At 54.6% G+C, this 22,347-nt stretch overlaps 1 protein-coding gene across 7 annotated transcripts; it reads left to right on the top strand.

Moving 5' to 3' along the window:
* The first annotated feature begins 762 nt into the window (after positions 1-762).
* HDAC8 (histone deacetylase 8) lies at positions 763-20,447 on the top strand. 7 transcript variants are annotated; one of them, XR_013922738.1, is made up of 13 exons: positions 763-908; positions 1,272-1,324; positions 3,169-3,299; positions 4,184-4,281; positions 5,630-5,730; positions 8,636-8,748; positions 9,747-9,824; positions 10,919-11,027; positions 12,932-13,104; positions 15,462-15,556; positions 16,805-16,910; positions 19,938-20,017; positions 20,101-20,447. XR_013922738.1 is itself a non-coding variant. In XM_080352474.1 (12 exons), the coding sequence occupies exons 1-12, from the start codon at positions 828-830 to the stop codon at positions 19,958-19,960; spliced, it is 1,161 nt and encodes a 386-aa protein (XP_080208600.1). In that variant the 5' UTR covers positions 763-827; the 3' UTR covers positions 19,961-20,447. The 7 variants fall into 7 exon arrangements, 5 of the variants coding, with proteins under 5 accessions (XP_080208600.1, XP_080208604.1, XP_080208601.1 ...); XR_013922739.1 differs by lacking the exon at positions 20,101-20,447 and having other exon boundaries at positions 15,458-15,556; positions 19,938-19,970; XM_080352474.1 differs by having other exon boundaries at positions 19,938-20,447.
* The last annotated feature ends 1,900 nt before the right edge of the window (positions 20,448-22,347 follow it).

Raw genomic sequence — 22,347 nt, 5'->3', positions numbered from 1 at the left:
AGAAATTGTTCCTAAATCCAACCTCAACCTCCCCTGGTGCAACTTGAGGCTGTTTCCTCTCATCCTAAAGTCACAGGTTCCCCAGCTCTGAGCTGGCTGCTTGGCCCAGCATTAGCTGTGCTGTCACTGTTGTGCTGAGCCCCGAGCTCTGCCCCACACCCACAGCCGTCCATGTGCAGGACAGGGTGGGGACATCAGGGGTGTCCCAGCTCTGCTGTTCTGCAGGTCAAAACCCACACGCAATAACGTGATTGGACTGATTGGGATCAGGCACACAGAACACAAAGTGGTGGGCGGAGTTGGGTTATAGAGTCACAGAACAGTTTGGGGTGAAGGGACCTTCCCAGCTCCCCCAGTGCCCCCCTGCCATGAGCAGGGACATCTTCACCAGCTCAGGGTGCTCAGAGCCCGTCCAGCCTGGCCTGGGATGTCTCCAGGGACGGTTCATCCACCACCTCTCTGGCCAACCTGGGCCAGGCTCTCACCACCCTCAGGGCAGCAATTCCTCCCTCATGTCCAGCCTGAATCTGCTTTAGTTTAAACCATCCCCCTTGTCCTGCCTGGGGGCAGGCGGGTGCACACGAGCCCCGGGCCTGTTTCAGTGACAGTTCTTGGGTTTATAAAGAAAATCCGCCCCTGGGACGTGCGCGGGGTCCCCAATGAAGCGCCTGCAGGGCGAGTGGCGGCCCCGCCTCCCCGCGGCAGCGGGACTACAGCTCCCGGCGTGCGCGGGGCGGGGCGCCTCCCGCCGGGCCCGGGGCCGGAACTTCCGCGGGGGAGCGGCGCCCGTCCGGCGGCAGGGCCGGGGTTCCGGCGTGGCGGGCCCGATGGCGGCGCCGCCGCCGGTCTATGTGTACAGCCCGGAGTACGTGGCGCTCTGCGACTCCCTCTGCAAAGTGCCCAAGCGGGTCAGCGCCGTGGCGGGGCGGTGGTGCGGAACCGCGGGGCATTGGGAGCGCAGCGGCGGGGCCGGGGGAACGCCTGCGAGTCCGGCGGCTTGGGGGCGGCTGCCGGCGCCTTGGGGCAGCGGGAGGGCGCGGGGAGCTCGGGGAAGGGGCGGTGGGTGTGTGGCCCGTGTCTCCCCTCACACCGGCGGCACTTCCCGGTGCCCCCCCCCGCCCCGGGGTCCCGTGCGCTGCTGGGCCCCCGCCGCACCGGGAGTGACCCCGCGAACCCCGTGGGGGGCCCTGCCCGGGAGCCGTTCAGCCCCGCTGGCCGAGCGCCTGTCCTGCGCCAGAGCTGCTCTCACAGTCTTCTTCTCCGTTTTTTAGGCCAGTATGGTACATTCGTTGATTGAAGCGTATTCCTTACTTGATCAGATGAAGTAAGTGCTCCTGTTTTCTGTGAACAGAATATCTTCTTCTTTGCTGAGGTTTGGAAGATACTGAGTAACTGCAGGTTTCTGTCCCTGCTGGCAGTGTGACTATAGGAGCACACACCGTGTGTATTTCTGAGAGCTCACAGGATCCCAGAGTGTCAGGGATTGGAAGGGCCCTGGAAAGCTCATCCAGTGCAATCCCCCCATGGAGCAGGAACACCCAGATGAGGTTACACAGGAAGGTGTCCAGGCGGGTTGGAATGTCTGCAGAGAAGGAGACTCCACAACCTCCCTGGGCAGCCTGGGCCAGGCTCTGCCACCCTCACCCCCAACAAGTTTCTTCTCATATTTAAGTGGAACCTCATGTGTTCCAGTTTGCACCCATTACCCCTTGTCCTATCACTGGTTGTCACCCAGAAGAGCCTGGCTCCATCCTCCTGACACTCCCCCTTTCCATATTGATCCCCAGCAATGAGTCCCCCCTCAGTGTCCTCTTGTCCAGCTCCAGAGCCCCAGCTCCCTCAGCCTTTCCTCACACGGGAGATGCTCCACTCCCTTCAGCATCTTGGTGGCTGCGCTGGACTCTCTCCAGCAGTTCCCTGTCCTGCTGGAACTGAGGAAAGTCTGCTTGTTTAGCTCAATGGCCAAGATTGTGGTAATTCTGGCAGGTGTAATTTATGATTACCTTTCCTGGTTGGATGGGACACAAATTGCCCTGTGCTTTCTCTGTAGAGCACGCTGTCACCTGCTGCTCTCGTGGCTCTGAGCAGAGGTCGTGGTGTAGAAACCGTCCTTGTTGATACCGCTCCAAATCCCCGGGCCAGTGCTGATGCTGAGAGGGACCATGTTGTTTTGCTGTGTCATGACTGATTTGGGAGACTTTTTGTGAGGTCTTGGTGCTGTTCAGGAGAGAAGATGAGGTCTGAAGCGAAAGAGTGAGAACCCTCCTGACCCATTAGGCTCTTGACACGGGGGAATATGAAGGGAAAAAAAGGCTTAGCTCAACTTCTCTTGGGTCGCATCTCATAAAATCTAAAAAAAACACCCCATGCTCCAGTTCAGCAGGGTCAGAAAGTCCTATGGGGAATATTTTAAACTGTTTTTTTTCCTTTCTGGTCATTTGGTCGAGTGGCTGTAGGTACCGTTACAGAGGCAGAGCCAAAGGGCTCTTCCCCCTGCTGTGGGTGAGAAGTACCCGGCGCCTGGGCTGTCCTGGAGCTGGCAGCTTCTTGCAGCCTTCCAGTAGCAAGGGATCTGTACTGGGGTGCCTTTGTGTGTGCCCACGGAGTGTGGGGTTTGGAGAGGGCTTTGACATGTCACAAGATTTATTTAGGCTGATTGCAGGGCTGGGAAAAGCGACGTGCAAGTTGCTGAGGACAGAGATGGTCTCTGCTTTGCATGCAGGGGGAGTTAAGAGTGTGTAAGAGGTGCTGGTCAGCTCCTGACCCAGCGGGCTGGATTCTTGCTGCAGCACTGGGCTGAGCCTGCACGCTGTCACGCCATCATTTCCCCTGTGTGCGAGCAGTGCTAGGACTGCTGGGGATTGCTCAAGCTGGGAGATGCGCAGAAAAGAAGAAGAAATGTGAAGCAAATTGGAAAGGTGGATGCAGGCAGCGCCTGCAGTCGTTCCTGATTGGGATGGGCACAGCAGACGTTGCCGTGCTGGGGAAAGGCCTGCTCCAGCTCCGCTGAGCGGCTCTCTCACTCTGACAGTCCAGTGCGAGAGGAGGAGGGCATTCTGTTTGCTTTTTCAAAAGAAGGCTGCTAGTCTGGGGAGGTTAAAGCTGCTCATTCCAGCTGAACTCTGCAGGCTCTTGACCTAACATGCTCCCTTCCTCCTCTCTGCCCAGGATAGTCAAGCCAAAAGTGGCCTCCATGGAGGAGATGGCAAGCTTCCACACGGACGCCTACCTGCAGCACCTGCAGAAGGTCAGTGAGGAGGGGGATGATGACCACCCGGAGTCTGTGGAGTATGGACTGGGTAAGGACACGTGTGTTCAGCAAGAGATTAACTGGGCAGCAGGTCCAGGATGGTCTTTGCTGGGGGTCGGTCAGAGAGGTGAGCTCAGCTGTGCTGTTTGTGGAGGGCAGTGCTCCTTGGGGTGTTGCTGAACCCTGGCAGCCAGCCATCCCTCCTCAGGCTGGTGTGTTCACTGCTGCCAGCAGAGGGTACAGCCAGCCCCACACTGCTGCTGGCTGCCTGTCCCTCGCACACCTGGAGCCAGCGCATTTTGCTGCTGCTTTGAGGATCTGGAGTGGGACAGGGGGCCCTGACGTGCTGCCCTCGGCGCAGAGCTGAGAGTGGCTGCTGCGGTGGAGGCCACGCGTGCACAACGGCCTGAAACGCGGAGCGGCTGCTGTTTGCCTGGTGGCTCTGCTCCCGTCTTGAGACACGCGCGCAGTGCAGCGGTGACAGCGGGCGGGTGGCGGTGGGTACGGTCTTTGTCTCAGGAACGGGAGTGACCCAGCACTGAGGCGGTGGTGCAGGGGCTGCACTCATCTCCTGAGTATTCCCCAGATCTGCCCTTCACATTGCTCTGCTCTGCAGGCAGAGGAGCAGCCCTGGGCTCACACCTTGCTGGGGTTCAGCTCTGTAGGAGTAGGTGAAGATCATATTCCAGCTATAGAGCTGCAGCGTACCTAGGCCTGTCTCCTTTGTGGATGTCTGTTTTTGGTGGCAGGTACATCCGTGACCATGTCAGGGCTTTCCTGGTAGAGCAGCCAGAGAACTGAGTGGTTTTGCGAGATGGTACGAGGGACCAGTAGGTCGGGCTGGCCAGTCACACAGATCAGAAGTTGGTTCAAGACCCATCTGCGAATGATCTGAGTGCAAAGAAACATTTTGATGGTTGATTTTTGCGGCAGGTCAACCCTGGCTGTCTGCCAGGTGCCCACCAAGACTCTTTCCCTCCCTGCTCAGTGGGGTAGGGGAGAAGATATGCAGGAAAAGATCATGGGTCGAGGTAAGGGCAGGGAGATCACTCACCAGTTACCGTCATGGGCGAAACAGACTCGACTTAAGGAAATTAATTGAATTTATTGCCAATTAATAACAGAGGAGGATAGTGAGAATTCAAAACAAAACTAGAATCACCTTCCCAGTCATACACCCCTCTTCACCGACTCAGCCTCACTGCCAGCGCTTCTACCCACCTCCCCCTGAGTGCTGCAGGAGGACAGGGAATGGGGGTTGTGGTCCATTCATCACACATTGTCTCTGCTGCTCCTTCCTCTCACACTCTTCTCCTGCTCCAGTGTGGGGGACCTCCCACAGGAGACCGTCCTCCACAAACTGCTGCAGCATGGGTCCTTTCCATGGGTGCAGTCCTTCAGAACAGACCCCGCGGGGTCCTGCCAGCAAACCTGCTCCAGCCTGGGGTTCTCTCACAGAATCCCAGAGTGTCAGGGGTTGGAAGGGCCCTGGAAAGCTCATCCAGTGCAATCCCCCCATGGAGCAGGAACACCCAGATGAGGTTACACAGGAAGGTGTCCAGGCGGGTTGGAATGTCTGCAGAGAAGGAGACTCCACAACCTCCCTGGGCAGCCTGAGCCAGGCTCTGCCACCCTCACCCCCAACAAGTTTCTTCTCATTTAAGTGGAACCTCCTGTGTTCCAGTTTGCACCCATTGCCCCTTGTCCTGTCACTGGTTGTCACCCAGAAGAGCCTGGCTCCATCCTCCTGACACTCCCCCTTTCCATATTGATCCCCAGCAATGAGTCCCCCCTCAGTGTCCTCTTGTCCAGCTCCAGAGCCCCAGCTCCCTCAGCCTTTCCTCACACGGGAGATGCTCCACTCCCTGCAGCATCTTGGTGGCTGCGCTGGACTCTCTCCAGCAGTTCCCTGTCCTGCTGGAACTGAGGGGCCACAACTGGACACAAGATTCCAGGTGTGGTCTCCCCAGGGCAGAGCAGAGGGGCAGCAGAACCTCTCTGACCTACTGACCACCCCCTTCTAACCCACCCCAGGTACCACTGGCTTCCTGGCCACAAGGGCCCACTGCTGGCTCATGGTCATCCTGCTGTCCCCAGGACCCCCAGGTCCCTTTGCCCTACACTGCTCTCCAACAGCTCATTCCCCAACTTATATTGGAACCTTGCCACTCAAACCCAATACAATTTTTTCCTACTTACACCCCCTAAATCTGCTCTGTGAGTCCAAATCCAGTACCTGTTGGGAGGGTTTTGTGCCATGACTTTTTCATTGTGTCTGGAACAGAAAGTTCGAGCCGCGGTTGGAGCTCCAAACAAAGAGGATGTGCTTCCCCGGAGGAAAAGGCCTGTTGTGTCTGACACACGGACTCTCTCCCGCAGGTTACGACTGTCCGGCTACCGAAGGGATCTTTGAGTATGCGGCAGCCGTGGGAGGAGCCACCATCACCGCAGCCCAGTGCCTGCTGGATGGCAAGTGCAAGGTAGCGATTAACTGGCCTGGAGGGTGGCATCATGCAAAGAAGTAAGAAAACAACCTCTTCCCTTGTGTTTTCTCACCTGCTGTCTGAACCCCACCTCTAGCTCCCGCTGCATCCAGCGGGGATCGGCTGGAAGAGAGAACAAGGTGTGCGAGGGTGAGGGAAGGCAGGAGGTGGATGGGGCAGAAGCAGAGCGTAGGGCAGAGGCCTGAGAGCCGCTTGGTTACTGCCCTGTCCTGGTGCTGCCAGGGACTGCAGCGCAGGTTGGGACCGATGTGATCAGAGGTGTCCTGCCGTCCATTGGTACTTGGTTATCGCTGGGAGTTCCAGTGAGAATTCATTTTGCAAAGGCTGTGGAGAGGCAAACGATTGGTGTTGCTCCCAACATGGAAGGGAATGAGAAACTATCACCCAGATTGGTTGGTGTGGCTTTTCTGGTTTCTGAATAAGAGGTTTGGAACAGTGTTGGACTGACCTCTGTTTTCCCCGTGCTCTGTGGGTGGCTGTTGACTCTGAGCCGTAATGTCAACAATGAGCTTCCAGAAAAACAGGAGAGGAAGTAAAAATTTTGTCCCTGAATCCTGTGATGAAAATAAAGTGGTAAAAATAGTTTGTTTCCATGGCTTCCCTGTTTTCCATGGATGTGTGTTTTATTTTGTGTCCCCCATCTCACAGAGCATGAGGCCTGTCTGCAAATGCAGACAGTACAGCACCCTTCCTTGTCCCGTTAACTGGCCCTCGCAGTGCTGTTCTGTTTTTACTGAGAAGCCCCAGAAATTGTCACAAACCACGTGTCTAACCCTGACAGTTTGTACATGAATGCGTAGGTTTCTCTTCTTGCTCCAGTGACTTTCCTGACCTGGGAGAGAAACCCTGGATGTTTCTCTGGTGATGTGCAAATCCCAGTGGTGGCAGCATCTCGTCAGGACCCTTTTCCTGCTCAGCGCTTTGCTGGAGGTGCCTTCAGCTTTGGCTTGGTGAGATAGGAGAGAGCTGGGCTCGGCTCAGCTGCGCTCCCTTGCTGTTTGCAGGAGGGATGGCTCTTTGAAAATCTTCCGTTCTCTTTTATCTCGATTGCGTGGTTTATAAAATGCCTGTAACAGAAGAAATCTCAGCAGCGTTGCTGCCAATGAGCTGTGCTGTTAGCATTGTTCTGGGAAGCAAAAAGTCTGTTTAAAAAAGGCATTGAATACTTCCTGATCCCAAAGGACCTTCCCAGCCACGCGGGGAGGTGGCACAGGATGCTGTGGAGCGAGCAGCCGCCGTGGTAGGTGCCAGTCCAGTGTGAAGGTCCAGCCAGACCGACACCCAGCTCCAGGACCTGTGTCCTAGCAAAATACATGTCCTTTTGTCAAAAAAGACCTGCTGTCTAGTAGCATAGTTAACTTTCCGAGGTCACAGAGGTAGGAATGGTAACCACTGTCACCTGGGGCTTTTAGAGCTCCCAGTTCACTGGTGTGCCTTTGGGGCAGAGGGTGGGATGCTGAGCTGGTCCCTTTTCTTGACCCAGCCCAGCTCTCTGTCCTGGCAGTGACAGCCCGAGCTGTGCTGTGTGGTCTGTGGGGTCAGAAATCCCGTGTCCTGGCCGTGAGCTGCAGCTGTGACGCTGCTCAGCCGCTGTCCGAGCCGGCGTCCTGCTCTGCTCGGCCTCAGGTTTGAGAGAGGTTGTGTGTTACAGCGTGGAGACAGCGCCCAAGACTGGACGTGGTTCGCTTTGCTTCCTTAGAGGCTGGGAAAGAGGGGAGGAGTACAGTGTGCAATTGCAGCTCAGGAAGATTCCCAGGACAGCCGCTAACATCACTGTAAACGAACGGTGTCACTGGGAAGCAGCTGTGCTCCTTGACATCTGCAGGGGATGGCAGCAAGTGCAGTTCTGCTGCCCCAGGCTTGCTCCTTGCTGTTAGCAGCTGTTTGCTGGGCAGGGAGTGTTGCGGGAAATGAGCCGAGTGCTGTGGCTGAAAGTCAAGAAGCATTTCCAAGAGGCAGATCTCAGATCCCGGAGCCGTTTGAGCCCGGGGCAGAGGGGTTCGGATCCTCCTGCTGCAAAGTGGGAGTGTGTATGGGCTAGTGCCGAGTGGTGACAGGGACTTGACTTTGAAGCGAGTCTGCAGTAGGGATTGAGAAACTTTCTTGTTCCTTTGATGCCAACAATATGGCAGCTGCCCCCGATGTATATCAGGGATAAGTCTTTCCATGCAGCATCTGTCCTTTGTTTATTCTGGCTGAGCCCAAGAGCTGTATTGTGAGGGACTGCATGTGGAGCATCCTGTTTGCATTTTGCTGGGGTGGAAGGGAGGGTGTTGCTTTGGGAAGAGGCTTAACCATCATCCTCTGGGACTCTGGAGCAGAGCAGCAGAGTGTTTCAACTGCCTTGGACCTGCCTTTCAGTGCCAGGACCGTCCTGGGGACAGTGACCTGGGTGCTGCCTCTGCCTGCCCAGCGCTTGCAGGGGAATGGCCAAGACTGTCCGGGGGCCTGTCCTCTTGCTGCAGGGGGAGAGGAGGTACAGCAGAGAGTGGGTTTGAGTCGAGTGGCTGCAAACTTCTTTAAAATGTCTCAGGTGTAGAAAGCTAACGTTTTATTAGTGCGACAGTGCAATGTTCAGGGGTGCCCTGCCAAGCCCCCATGGGGCAGGGCCTCTCTGCAGCACAGCCGGGTCATGCGTTACCAGCCACCAGCAAGCCCAGGGTTGAGAAGCAGTTGGCACAAGGAGTCGTGTCCTCTGTGCTGCCCAGACGTGCTTTGAGATGTTCCTGACCCATCCCTTTGCAGCTGCTGGGCCTTGCCCAGACTCTTCATCCTCCTTTGTGCCCCCGTGAGTTGGAGGCTCATGAAATAGAAGTGACAACTCTGAGGTCAGTGGCGATTGCGTTGGCGATGTTCAACCTCTCAGACATTGTTTTTACAGAGATGAAGCTTCTGGCTTTTGTTACCTGAATGATGCTGTCTTGGGGATCCTGCGGCTGCGCCAGAAATTTGACCGTGTCCTTTATATCGATTTGGATTTGCATCATGGGGATGGTAAGGCCCAGCACAGGCTGCAAACAGCACAGCCACGCAGACTTGGGGAGGGATGGGAGAGGTCGGGGTCTGTGGGGACAGAAGGGCTTCACCTGCTGCAGCAGCTGTGGCTTTGCCTCCTTTCAGTGCAGTCAGGTTCCCTCAATCCATTTCTGCCTTGTCCTGCTTGATGAATTTACCCTGTGCTGCTCATCAGACCTCTCTTGAGGGTCTGGGCAGCAGTCTTGTCTCTAAAGCCACAAACAGCATGTTTGCATTCCAGTAATCCCCTCCGGCAGTGGCTCTGCAGCCAGGACGTCCCCCAGCCCCTTGTCTCATCCCAGCAGAACAGCTGCTGACGGTGTTTAGTTGTTTAACGCCACCAGTGCCGGATGGAGGCAGTCAGTCAGTAGTAAATGTTGCCTTTAAAAGAAGGCTTGATGCTGTAAAACTAAAGCCAGAGCTGGCCTTGCTGAAACTGCTGACCTTCAGCGACGTTCTTTCAACACCATCAACATTTCCTGCTCTCCTAAGTGTAATGGTATGCTTCATTTTGCTCTGTTTTCCCCCACATTTGGTTTCTGTTTTCTGTTACTTTTTCCTTCTCCACCCCCACTATTTTAACGTATTTAAGGAAAAGGCATGTTGAGCTGCAGCAGTGCTGAGAACAAGAGCTCAGTAGCTCTGGTTGCAATCAGAGCCATCTCTGGCTAGGGTGTCCCTGCTCAGCTCCCTCCTTCAGGCGGGCGAGTGCTGCTGACCTGAGCTGTCGAGACCCATCCAGTGCTGATTAGCGTGACACCCACCAAATAAATGTCAGTTGTGACCTTGCTGCAGTTGAATTCAGGTCTCTGTTGATTAAGGATGGATTTATTGAGCCATGTCTGGTTTTCTGCTTTGTTCATTCTGTTCCCGCTCTGCTAGCTGCCCCGTGGTTATTGAGCGGCTCGTTTGTGTGTTTAGACTCTCATTTATGTGAATGATGCATGGAAGATTTTTCCTCTTCTGTTTTCTGGTAGGAGTTGAAGATGCCTTTAGTTTCACCTCGAAAGTCATGACTGTTTCTCTGCACAAGTTTTCACCAGGATTTTTCCCAGGCAAGTTGAACTTATGAAGTTGGTGCTAATTAGGTTCACACATCACTGATGAGGCCGCAGCAAAGGCAAGTCCCATCTGTTCCGTCCAGCAGAGGTGTCTCGCTGCCTCTCCTGCTGACTCAGGAGAAGAGGGGCAGCTACACTGGGCATTTCTTCCTTTCTGCTTGTGGAAAGGGCGAAACTGGGGAATGACCTATTAGAGAGCAGTGTAGGGGAAAGGGACCTGGGGGTCCTGGGGACAGCAGGGTGACCATGAGCCAGCACTGGGCCCTTGTGGCCAGGAAGCCAATGGTACCTGGGGTGGGTTAGAAGGGGGTGGTCAGTAGGTCAGAGAGGTTCTGCTGCCCCTCTGCTCTGCCCTGGGGAGACCACACCTGGAATCTTGTGTCCAGTTGTGGCCCCTCAGTTCCAGCAGGACAGGGAACTGCTGGAGAGAGTCCAGCGCAGCCACCAAGATGCTGGAGGGAGTGGAGCATCTCCCGTGTGAGGAAAGGCTGAGGGAGCTGGGGCTCTGGAGCTGGACAAGAGGACACTGAGGGGTGACTCATTGCTGGGGATCAAGATGGAAAGGGGGAGTGTCAGGAGGATGGAGCCAGGCTCTTCTGGGTGACAACCAGTGACAGGACAAGGGGCAGTGGGTGCAAACTGGAACACAAGAGGTTCCACTTAAATTTGAGAAGAAACTTGTTTGGGGTGAGAGTGGCAGAGCCTGGCCCAGGCTGCCCAGGGAGGTTGTGGAGTCTCCTTCTGTGCAGACATTCCAACCCGCCTGGACACCTTCCTGTGTAACCTCATCTGGGTGTTCCTGCTCCATGGGGGGATTGCACTGGATGAGCTTTCCAGGGCCCTTCCAACCCCTGACATTCTGGGATTCTGTGAAGCTGCTGGGTGGCCAGCTCAGCCCTTGCAAGCTGCAGGACAGAACTGGGCAGAGGGTGAGAAGCGGGTCTGTCCAGCCCCTCCTGTGTTGGTGCTGGCAAGTGGGCTTCACTAGCACACCAGGGGTTCTGGCTCTCTGCTCCCATCCCACACGTGTCTCCTCCTGCTGATCCCCTTTCCCTCATCCTTAACCATGGGGTGTTTCTGGTTTTCAGGCACTGGTGATGTGACAGACGTTGGCCTGGGGAAAGGTCGCTATTACAGCGTGAATGTACCTATTCAAGATGGCATTCAGGATGAGAAGTATTACCAGATCTGTGAAACGTAAGCCTTCTTGCTCTGGTGTAGTGTACTTGGATGGGATTTTAGAGGACAGAGACTTCACAGATTTTATTTATTTACTATTTTTAATTACAGTCCTTCCTTAAGGCTTCTTGCAGCCCTCTGCTCTTGCCGAGGCGCTGCCAGATCAGGCATTCCTGGAGAAAAAAGGCAAAGAGACTGTGCGAAACGGTGTCACCTCCGTCGGTGCCAAGGACGGCTTCCTGCCCAGTGCTGCTGGGGACTGATCTGCCACAGCACAGTGATACAAATAAATGGGAAGGAAGTTTGGTCCTGGCATCTTGGAGCATGTGCACTTTGAGCTTTCCTTTCTGTAATTTGCAGCGCTTGTGTTTGATCACTTGTGTTGTAGTAGATAAACTCTGGTGCCGCTTTCGAGGCGGCATGGCACACGGATCATTGCCTGTTGCTTCTAGAAGCTGAATGGCACAGGCTCCAATTAAAGTACGTAGTTATTAATTGCTGCTGCGTGGGAAGGGGTCCTCCTTACTCAGGGGAAGGGTAGGACAACGTGGGCCTTGGGCAGAGGTGACAGCCCTCTCATCCATCCCGTCCTTGACATACACAGTCGAGAGGCTGACTCTGGGTCACTTCAGGAAGGACGCTTATGCCGACTTGACCGTTCTGTCCTTGGCACTGTGATTTTTCTCTGCCTCGGTCCGTTTAGCTTGGTGAGACTGTGGTCAGCGTGGCCTGGTAGCTGTCAAAACACGCGTGGTGTGAGCAGCCAGCCCTGCTGCGGTGCTGCGGCTGCGCTGCTGTCCCCGGGGCGAATACGCGTGCTGAGTGGAGATGCTGCCTTCGCCCAGGCTTGTGTATTTTACCTCTGAGTTTGTTCTGGACATTTTCTTTTCACCAGTCAAGTTTTTCCCAGTGATGCGTGAGTGTCAGGAGTGAATTTGTGGTGTTTGTAGAGCTGGCGGCCTCAGCCCCGCAGGCCCCTGCCCTGGCACTGGGCTCAGTGGGGCTCCTTGTCTGGGCACAGTCACTGTTTAACTTTCTTCAGGTGAGTGCTCATAAATGCTCTTTGTCATGGAAGCAGCTCCGCAGTGGCCTCTAATTGCATATGAGATAGGAACTGGTGATGCTTTGGTTCTCTTAACCAAGGCAAGAGCATTTATTCCAGGGGTCACATCTGTTTCTACTTGAGCAAAATAAAAACTTTGTAGTGAAAGGGACATGTTTTTCTCCATTATTTGCCTTGTATTTGGGGCTTTGGAGCACAGTGCTGGGAACGGGATTATTCCCTTTGTGGTGTTCATGATACTAAAAGCCTCCTGGAGCAAAGCCAGATGCCTGACATGCCCAACTGCCTTCTGCAAGAGAGAATACTTGTAATAAACTGTCTCCAGGGGCTGGCCCTGCTGCACCTCAGCATCCTCTAGAGCTGCGGGAAAATGTGCTTCTGCCTCAAGAGCCGTGTGGGAGAGAGGAGAGAGAGAGCCTGGACAGAGCCTTGCCCTGCTCAACCTGCCTGGTCCTGCTGAGACGTGTGTGAGAGTTTAGGATTGTTTTGCCAGATCCTTCTCTTCAATGTGACTTTTACAGAGGAGAAAAACCCCTGGATTTGGCTCTTACAGCCCTACTGCTCTGGGTACAGATGTAACCATGTGGTTTGGTGCTGTCACTAAGCTGATCAGGACTAGATCCCCCTCCCCTGTGTGTTCTTAGTGATGTTTTTGCCTTCACCAGCCCTGTGATGAGTGCTTTGAGAGAGAAACTTACTGCAGGAGAGTAGTGGAGGGCTAATTGGGACCAGAGGGAGCTTAACGGGTATGAGGGGTGTGTGAGAAGACAATGCAGAAAACTGGAGGGGCATCAGTGGATCTGAGGGACCCAGCACCCCCCGAGCTGTGTTTATAGTAACCCCCTGCTTCTCTCCACAGTGTGCTGAAGGAGGTGTACGCTGCGTTCAGCCCCAACGCGGTGGTGCTGCAGCTGGGTGCAGACACCATTGCTGGAGACCCCATGTGCTCCTTCAACATGACGCCCGAGGGAGTGGGCAAGTGCCTCAAGTACGTCCTGCAGTGGCAGCTGGCAACTCTCATCCTGGGGGGAGGTGAGTGCACACGCGTCCCGATGCTCACAGGGAAACCACTTTGTGCCCCCGGAGCCTTTCCTCGAGTGTGTGCCCGTGGGCTGGTGCTGGCTGGAGTTCAGCACGGTGACCGCTGGGCAGCATTGGGAGGACACTGTGTTTTCACAGAATCCCAGAATGTCAGGGGTTGGAAGGGCCCTGGAAAGCTCATCCAGTGCAATCCCTCCATGGAGCAGGAACACCCAGATGAGGTTACACAGGAAGGTGTCCAGGCGAGTTGGAATGTCTGCACAGAAGGAGACTCCACAGCCCCCCTGGGCAGCCTGGGCCAGGCTCTGCCACCCTCACCCCCAACAAGTTTCTTCTCAAATTTAAATGGAACCTCTTGTGTTCCCGTTTGCACCCATTGCCCCTTGTCGTGTCACTGGTTGTCACCAGAAGAGCCTGGCTCCATCCTCCTGACACTCCCCCTTTCCATATTGATCCCCAGGAATGAGTCACCCCTCAGTGTCCTCTTGTCCAGCTCCAGAGCCCCAGCTCCCTCAGCCTTTCCTCACACGGGAGATGCTCCACTCCCTTCAGCACCTTGGTGGCTGCGCTGGACTCTCTCCAGCAGTTCCCTGTCCTGCTGGAACTGAGGGGCCACAACTGGACACAAGATTCCAGGTGTGGTCTCCCCAGGGCAGAGCAGAGGGGCAGGAGAACCTCTCTGACCTACTGACCACCCCCTTCTAACCCACCCCAGGTACCACTGGCCTTCCTGGCCACAAGGGCCCAGTGCTGGCTCATGGTCACCCTGCTGTCCCCAGGACACCCAGGTCCATTTCCCCTATGCTGCTCTCTAATAGGTCATTCACACAGACCTGAAATCTGTGATACCAACAGGTGTAAATCTCAATCCTGACCCTCAGTTTTTGAGTTGAAGGCTGCTTGGCTCCTCCAGGGAAGAGCAGAGGCTGTTAACCCTGATGTTAACCAGTCTGAAATCTGTGACTATGTCAGGACTCCATCACAGGTCCATGTTTTGTGCCATAAACACCAACCTGCCTCAGTTCTCCGGTTCAACACTGCATGCTTTATTCTTTGAGAAACGGAGACTCTAGAAGTTCAGCTGTAGGATTTTCTTGTCCGCCTCATTTTTCCATGACGTAGAATCACAAAACCGTAGAATATTTTAAGTTGTAAAAGACCCTTAATATCATCATATATTAGTTTCTGATATTTTCTCACATCTGTTATTTGCTTGCTGAAGCTGCTCCATTCATGGAGTTCAGTAAATGGTATTTGCTATCAGAACAATTTGATTCTAGTATGGTGACCTGTATAATTCCTGTTGAGCTGTCCCTGGCTTCTCAGTGGCACCTCTTATTCCCCTCTGTGCTGATCTCTTCAGCCATTCTCTTTAAAAGTGAGTGCTGTGTTCCCAAACCTTGGGCATCTGGCAATGAATGGTTCTGTTTGGAATCAAGCAGCGGCTTGGTCAAGGACCCAGGTGCCTGCACGGAACAGCAGGGCTCTTGCACCCACAAAAGCTAAGGGAGACTTAGCCCTGCCGTGCTGCACGACCAGCTGCTTGTCCAGTGGGGAGAGCAAGGAGTGACCCAGCACTGTGCTCCTGGAAGCATTTGAAGTGGAAATTGGGGGAAGAGTCAATACTTGACCGGGGGAAAACAAACAACCAGAATCCCAAAGAGAAAGGAATGTTGAAAAATACAGTCTCTGTCTCTTCAAAGTGCTTTTCTATTTTACTATTTTAGTTTTCTTTGCTGGAAAAAAACTCCTGCAGAATTGCTTTCAGCTCAGGTTTCTCCTTGTGGGCTCATACACTGTTACCACAGAGGTGGCCATTACCATAGTGACTATGAAAACTCATTTACTTGTAAAGCAGTCACAAGTTGTACTAATGAGCTTCCTGTCTGTCCTCTCAAACATGACAGTGCTGAAGAGCTCAGCAGCGAATGGCTGGGCGTGTGTGTTGTGCGTGATGGGTGGAAGACTGGCAGTGGAAGGGAAGAATCCCCCATCGCCAGCGCTGCCCTTCGCTGCTCCTGTCACCTTCCAACACTCCTCCTTGTTGCCGGGGGCTCATGCGGGGTCTGATATGGTGGCTGGAGAATCCTGGCGTGTGCCCTGTAACTGGGGTCCAGTTTGGGAGCTCTGTCTTTGCATACATTGTCATTTGCACCTGGGCTTGTGTAGCCAGCCGGTGCACAATGTCAGTTTTGGGCACAGCTTGAGTGGATTAAATAAGCTGAATGCATGTAAACTGTGCATCTTGTCTCTCTGGGTGTTTTTTTTCCCCTTCCACTAAAATCTCTCCCCTCTCTTCCCTTTCCCCACTCTTCCCCCTCCAAAATCACAATTCTTACTGGAGACAGGAGGCTACAACCTTGCCAACACAGCTCGCTGCTGGACATACCTGACCGGGCTCATCGTTGGGAGAACGCTGTCCTCCGAGATCCCTGACCACGAGGTAATGCCTTGACAACCCTCCCTTCTCCTCGCACGAGAGCAGACTCATCCCACCGAATCCACATGGCGTCCTCGCTGCTCAATCCTGTTTTGTTGGGACACTCTTGTAACAATAATGCTCTGTCCTAGCAGCACAGTGGCTGCTTGTTCCCAGAACCTGAGGCTGTCGCATCTTCTTGCAAAGGATCTCAGGTGCCAATAAACTCCAGTCTCAGGTGGTTACAGAGAGGATGGGGAGGCAGAGTCACCTGTTTGCTCAAATTACTCTTCAGCATGGGCATGTACTAATGCCAGGAAAGAGCCAGGCTTTTCTCAAGGCTTAAATGTTAGCCTTGATTTCCTCAGCTTACAGAAAGTTCCACGTTGCACCTCTGAAGCTTTTCTGACCAGCTGTGGGGCCATATGCTGTTCATCGTGATCACTTATGAGCTGTCTTTTAAAGTCCTGAGTGGGGCTGGACAGCTGGTTGGAGGGACACAATCTAGACTGAGTTTTGGTGGAGTAAATATAAGCTCATAATAGGTCTCAAACCACAGATCAGTGTTACTGACCCTACAGAAATAAAACTGCACATGTAAGGCCATTCAAGCCTACAGTGACTACAGGGAATTATGGTTTTGCCTTTGTCTAAGGATCTCACAGACGAGGATACACGAGGGCTAATTAGCTAAGTATGTGCTCCCATGCTGCATGACACAGCTGGATCCCTGGCTCCCGTTCTGGCTGGCCCTGGGTCCATCTCTTACCTGAATAGTCATGGTTGTTTTGCAGCCACAATGTAGTGCAGCTTCTGCTGCCCACGTTGCTTTGGGGTCAGGTGTGATCTCATTCGCACAGCACTGAAAGCACAGATTGCATCTTTACCACTGATGTTTTGAACCCTGGTGTGTCTGCTTCTTTGCTTGCTGTGGTGTGCTCGTGCACTCAAACTGTTGGCGATCATTTGTGATTCTGCATTGTGATGTAGAGCCCACGTGCTGCAGGTTTTTCTCCTGCAGGCTCAGCTGCATGCACAGCCAGGAAAGACGCGTTGTTAACCTCGAAACACACTGATTTTTCTTCGAACGTAAGGATATCTGATAGGCAGCACTTGAATCAAATTTGCAGGTAACCGTGTGTAAAATGGGCATCAACAGCTTTCCCAAATAAAGCATTGGGGTAGACCTGAGGCTGTCCTGGCTGCACCGCTGAGCCCTTGAATTGGTAGCAGTTGCAAACTCTGCTGACTGTCCTCTCCTCTTCCCCACAGTTCTTCACAGAGTACGGTCCTGATTACGTGCTGGAGATCACACCGAGCTGCAGACCAGACCGCAACGAGCCGCAGAGGATCCAGGAAATTCTTAACTCTATCAAAGGTGGGTTGTCCAAGCCAACACTCTTCTGGCTTGTAGGTCTTTTTGGAGAGGACTTCAGGAAGCTTGCTGAAGTCTTTCTCACTGACTAGAAAGATGAACCACATTCACTTGGTCACTCATTGTGTACAACGGCATCGATCTCCTGCTTCGTGTGTGATTTCAGCATTAGTGGCACGTCAGCTCAGAGATGTGGGTCCCTGTTGGCAGCAGGTGCCGTTGCCTATTCTCTGGCTGTGCAGAGGAGCAGAGGCCTTGTCCCTATTAAAATAATGGAACAGCCCAGGTTGTAAGGGACTTTACAGGTCATCTGGCCCAACCTTTCATGGGCAAGGGAGCCTAGGTGAAATTATTTAGCACCCTGTCCCCTGTCATCTTGAAAACTTCTAGCAATGGGGACTCTCCTATGTCGCTGGGGAGGTTGTTCCAGCGATTAGTTGTTCTCACTATAAAAAGTTTCTTTCTTATAACGAGGTGATACCTCGTTATACCTTGCAAAGGATCTTGGTGCAACTCATACCCATTGCCCTTTATCCCCTCCATGTAGCTCCTTGTGAAGGGAAAGCCCATGTCCTCTCTCTAGCTGCCCTTCAAGTATTGCAATGCAGTTATGAGGTCTTCCCGAGCCTTCTCTTCTCCAGGGAGGAGACCCAACTCCATCAGCCTTTTGTCATAGGACAGGTTCTTCAGATCATCTTTGCGGCCCTCCTGTGGCCCCTGCCTGGTCCGTCCATCTCTTTGGATTTGTGGGGAGCAGAACTGCACGCAGTACTCCAAGTGCAGCTGACAAGCACTGAGGAGAGTGGGATGATCCCATCCCTATCTCTGCTGGTAATGTCCCTGCAATTGCTGCCCAGGATCCAGTTTGCCCTGGTTGCTGCAGCAACACACCGCTGAATCATCACCTTGCTGTCTCCCAGGACCCCCAGGTCCATTTCAGCAAGGCAGATCCAGCCACACAGATCCCATCCTGAGCTGGCTCTTGGTTGTGCTGTCCCAGGTGCTTCACCTTGCCCTCATCTTTGTTTAAGTTCATGCTTTTCTTGTCAACTGACTCTTCCAGCTGTCCAGATCTCTATAAGATGGTTCTCCCTTCTGCCATGTCCACCTCAGCACTCAGTGTGGTGCTACCAGCTGACTCAGTGAGGTTGCTTTCAATCTCATCATCCAGATTGTTTGTGAAGATGTTGAACAGTGTGGGGCCTGGTATCCATCCCTGGGGGACCTGCTTGTGACAGGTTGCCAGCCTGAGTGAAAACCATTGGTCACCACCCTCTGTGTGCTGCCTGGATGGCTGGGAAAAAGGAAACATCACACCTGTTTTAAAAATTATAAAAAGGAATACCCTGAGAACTACCAACCAGTCAGCCTCAGGTCTGTGCCCAGTAAGGTCATACAGCTGATCTCCTGGAAGTCAAGGCGTATGAGTAACAGAGAGGTGGTCAAAGACATCTGGTGGTCTTCTAAAATGGAATGACTGCATTGGTGATTAAGGGAAGAACAACTGTTGTCATCTCCCTGGACTTCTGTAAGGCATTTGACATGGTCCCACACAGCATCCTTGTCTCTAAACTGGGGAGATATGGATTTGTTGGATGGAGTGTTAGATGGATAAGGAATCAGCTGGATGGGCGCATCCGAGGAGTTGCAGTCAATGGCTCGATGTCTGAGTGGAAATCAGTAACAAGTGGTGTCCCTCGGGTCTGCACTGGGGCTGGTACAGCTCAGTATCTTTATTAATGACATGACAGTGGGATCAAGTGCACTCTCAACAAGTGACACGCCCGAGGGATGGGATCCATGCAGAGGGACCGGGACAAGCTGGAGAAGTGGGTCCATGCTAACATCATGAGGTTCAGCAAGGCCAAGTGCAAGGTCCTGCACCTGGGTCAGGGCAACCCCCAGTATCAATGCAGACTGGGGGATGAAGGGACTGAGAGCAGCCCTGCGGAGAAGGACTTGGGGATGCTGGGGCGTGAAGGACTGGACATGACCCAGCAATGTACACTTGCAGCCCAGAAGCCAGTTGTAACTTGGGTGCATCACCAGCTGCGTGACCAGCAGGTGCAGGGAGGGATCCTGCCCCTCTGTCCCCCGGTCAGGACCCCTGGAGCTCTGTGTCCAGCTCTGGGTCCCCAGCACAAGGAGGACATGGACCTGTTGGAGCAGCTCCAGAGGAGCCACAGAAATGGTTCCAGGGCTGGAACAGCTCTGCTGGGAAGAAAGGCCGAGAGAGTTGGGGTGTTCAGCCTGGAGAAGAGAAGCTCCGGGGAGACCTTAGTGTGGCATTTCACTTTATAAACGAGGTTTCTAAGAAAGACAGAGAGGGAGATTTTACCAAGGCCTGTAGTGACAGGACGAGGGGCAAGAGTTTTAAACCGAATGAGGGTAGGTTTAGGTTGGACATAAGGAAGAAATGTTGTACGATGAGGGTGGGGAGACACTGGAACAGGCTGCCCAGAGAAGCTGTGTATTCCTGGAGGTGTTCAAGGTTGGTTGGACGGGACTTAGAGCAACTTCATGTAGTGAAAGATGTCCCTGCCCGTGACAGGGAGGGTGGACTAGATGGTCTTCAAAGGTCCCTCCCAACCCAAACTGTCCTGTGATTAATTCAGTGAGGTGAAACCCTTGCTGGACATGGTTCTGGGTGTCATCAGCCTCAGACACGTGTGCCCACACAGTCTTCCTGCGGCACAGGGCGGCTGATTACAGGTGGGCACAACAAGCTGGGCTGCAGGCCCAGGTCTTGGCCTGGGTGCAGGGAAGGTGGGATGGCTGGGATTACTCTGTCCATAACAGAAGAATCTCTTAGTGGGCTGCCTGGAGCTGGGGGTTAACGTTTGGATGCAGGAGGACCTGGGGGCTGCATGGGGCTCAGAGGAGGGCAGCAGCCTGGGGACGGGGGTCTGTGCTGATGCTGTTCATCCTGTATCTCTGTCTGGTCCATCGGGCGTAGGCGTTGCAGCCCTGCCCCTGGCTGGGCCACTCCATCAGGCTGAAATATCTTTTCCTGCCTCCTTTTCTTTGCAGGGAATCTGAAGCACGTTGTTTAGCGGAGAAGACTCAGGTTTCTGCAAGAGGATTTCCCATGGGGAAGACAGTGTATTTATGTGAGCAGCTGGTGAAGTCTGTGGCTGCGGGTGAAATTTGGAAGAAGTTACTGCTGGTTGATTCATTATTTTTCTCTTTATAGAAGAGAACAAGAGCACTGTGGCTCTCCAGGCGGGAGCGTGGGCCCTCCAGCAGCAGCCTGCTGGTGCCGGCAGAGCCTCCCTTGCTCCTTCCACTCTCCTTTATTAACACCGCGGAGTTCATTCTCACAACTGGTTTTCCATGTTTTTTAAGAGAGAGGCTGTTCGGAGCTGTGAACCCTCCCCAGCTGGAGCCCAGCACCACATCACCGTCCTGGCAGGAGCTCGGCCCCTGAGCTGCCCCGGGAGCGGCGCTGAGGGCCAGCCGGGCCTGGGCTGTGCCTCTTGCCCACAGAAAGGCGCAGCCGTTGTGTTTTTAACTGAGACTTTTTTTAAATAAAGTGTTTGAAATATTCCTTCAGCAGTTTCTTTTCTCCCTGCACCACCCTGCCTTGCCAGCGCTCTTTCCTGCAGCACTTCACGTGTGCACTGAAGGTCCAGCCAGTGCTGGAAAGCAAAGATCCACAGTTGCGCTTGTGACCTTCCCTTCCAGCCCAGTTGCTAAAGGAGCACAGGGCGAGGGGTGGGCTCCTGGAATCCTGTGTGACGCCGGGGGTGCTGCAAGGGAGGTGCAGGGCAGGGTGGCAGCTCCTGTCCCGGGACATCTCAGATGAACCTCCAGATGCTTCAGCATCTCAGCGAGGGGACAGGAAAACACATACCTGGTGCTGATCCCTCCCAGTGCCTCTGGCATGGAGCCTGGCCTCTGCTGCCCTGGCCCGCTCCTTCACCTGGCCCGCAGAGCTTTTGTTTGTGCTGTTTCTTTTTAAAGATGGCCAGTCACCGTGGGAAAGCATATTTCCCGTTGCTTTAATTAGTTGATGCTGGAACAAACAGCAAGAGGAAGAGACTCGCAGCCTGGAGAGGCTTTGTTTTGATCTCTTGTTTTTCACTGCTGGTCTAAACAACAGGAAATGCAGTGTGGCAGGAGTTCACCTGGACGTGCTCCTGTATCCCCATGAGTGACTCCTGACCCCCTGCCTGTTTCTCCCATGTCCCCCCAGCGCCGGCTGCAGTGGGCTGGGAGGAAAGCGCTGTGTGTGACTGCGGGCTCTGGGTGCCCGGGGGAGATGTCAGCCCTGAGGATTGTTCAGCAGGAGAAAAGCTGGGTATGAGAGAGCAGAGGAGCTGGCTGCCCGTTCCAACCCACCTCGGGGCCTCATGTGCTCTGCACCAGGCACAGGCAGCCCTGTGAGCTGCGGGAGCTGCTTCGGGAGCGCAGCTGGGAAAACAAATAAGCAATAGGAAACCACGTATCAAACATTTGGTGCTACATGAGGCTTAGGTGAGGTGCTGGGTAAGCTGCGCTCAGGGGTGGGACTGTAGGCACATGGCACCCTAAACCAGGCAGGTTGTGCACCCACAGGCAGCTGGGGAAACTGAAGCATGGGGTGAAGCATCCCCTCCACTATCTCCATCCACATATCTGAATGTGAAGTGGCAGTTGGAGCTCGGCTCGGTGCAAAGGAAGAAAATTGCGGAAGGTGGGACAAAGGCTTGGGGGGCGCTCCCAGTGCCCCCTCAACAGCCCCCTCACACCAACACCTCCTCCAGCCGGCTGAGGGCAGCAGCCCACATCACCCTTGCCAGCCCTGGCACCAACCGAACCCACTTGTTGTGCCACACCCTGGACAGGTGTTACAAGTGTGTCCCCGCCTGGACGTGGGGGACATGGAGGTTCCCAAACAAGAGGTTGGGAGGCAGGTGGGAGAACATGGAGGTGTTGGGGATGTCCAGTCAGGATGGGGAAGCGTGGGAGGCTCCATACTGGATAGGGTGACACGGTGGGTCCCAGCCTGAACGGGGAGGATATGGAGGGACCCAGGTGGAATCAGGGGCGCGGGGGTCCTGCCAGGGTCCGGAGGAGCAGGCGATGCCGGCACCGCCCCGGGGGCCGCCCCGTCTCGTCCCATCCCTCCCAGCCCGTCCCGTCCGCCCGCCGGCCCCGCTTCACTTCGCCTTTCCCGGTGGCTCGGCCGTACCGGGGCCGCTATAAAGCCGGCGGCGGCCGCCCGGGCCGTGCGGGGAGCGCAGCCGAGCGGGGCCGCCCAGGTAAGCGCGGGGGGAGCCGGGGCGCCGCTCCCCGCCCCGCTGCAGCCTCCCCCGGCCCGGGGACCCTGCTGGACCCGTCCGCCCGCGCCCCGCTGAGCGCCGCCGTGTCCCCGCAGACCCCGGAGGAGATGAGCTCGCTACGGTCCCCTCCGCGGGGAGCGAAGGTGGCGGCGACCCTGCGCTGCCCTTCCGGCACT

This window comes from Nesoenas mayeri, assembly GCF_963082525.1.
Source record: "Nesoenas mayeri genome assembly, chromosome: 13".
Lineage (NCBI taxonomy): Eukaryota > Metazoa > Chordata > Aves > Columbiformes > Columbidae > Nesoenas > Nesoenas mayeri.
This window is presented reverse-complemented; position numbering and strand designations above follow the sequence as displayed.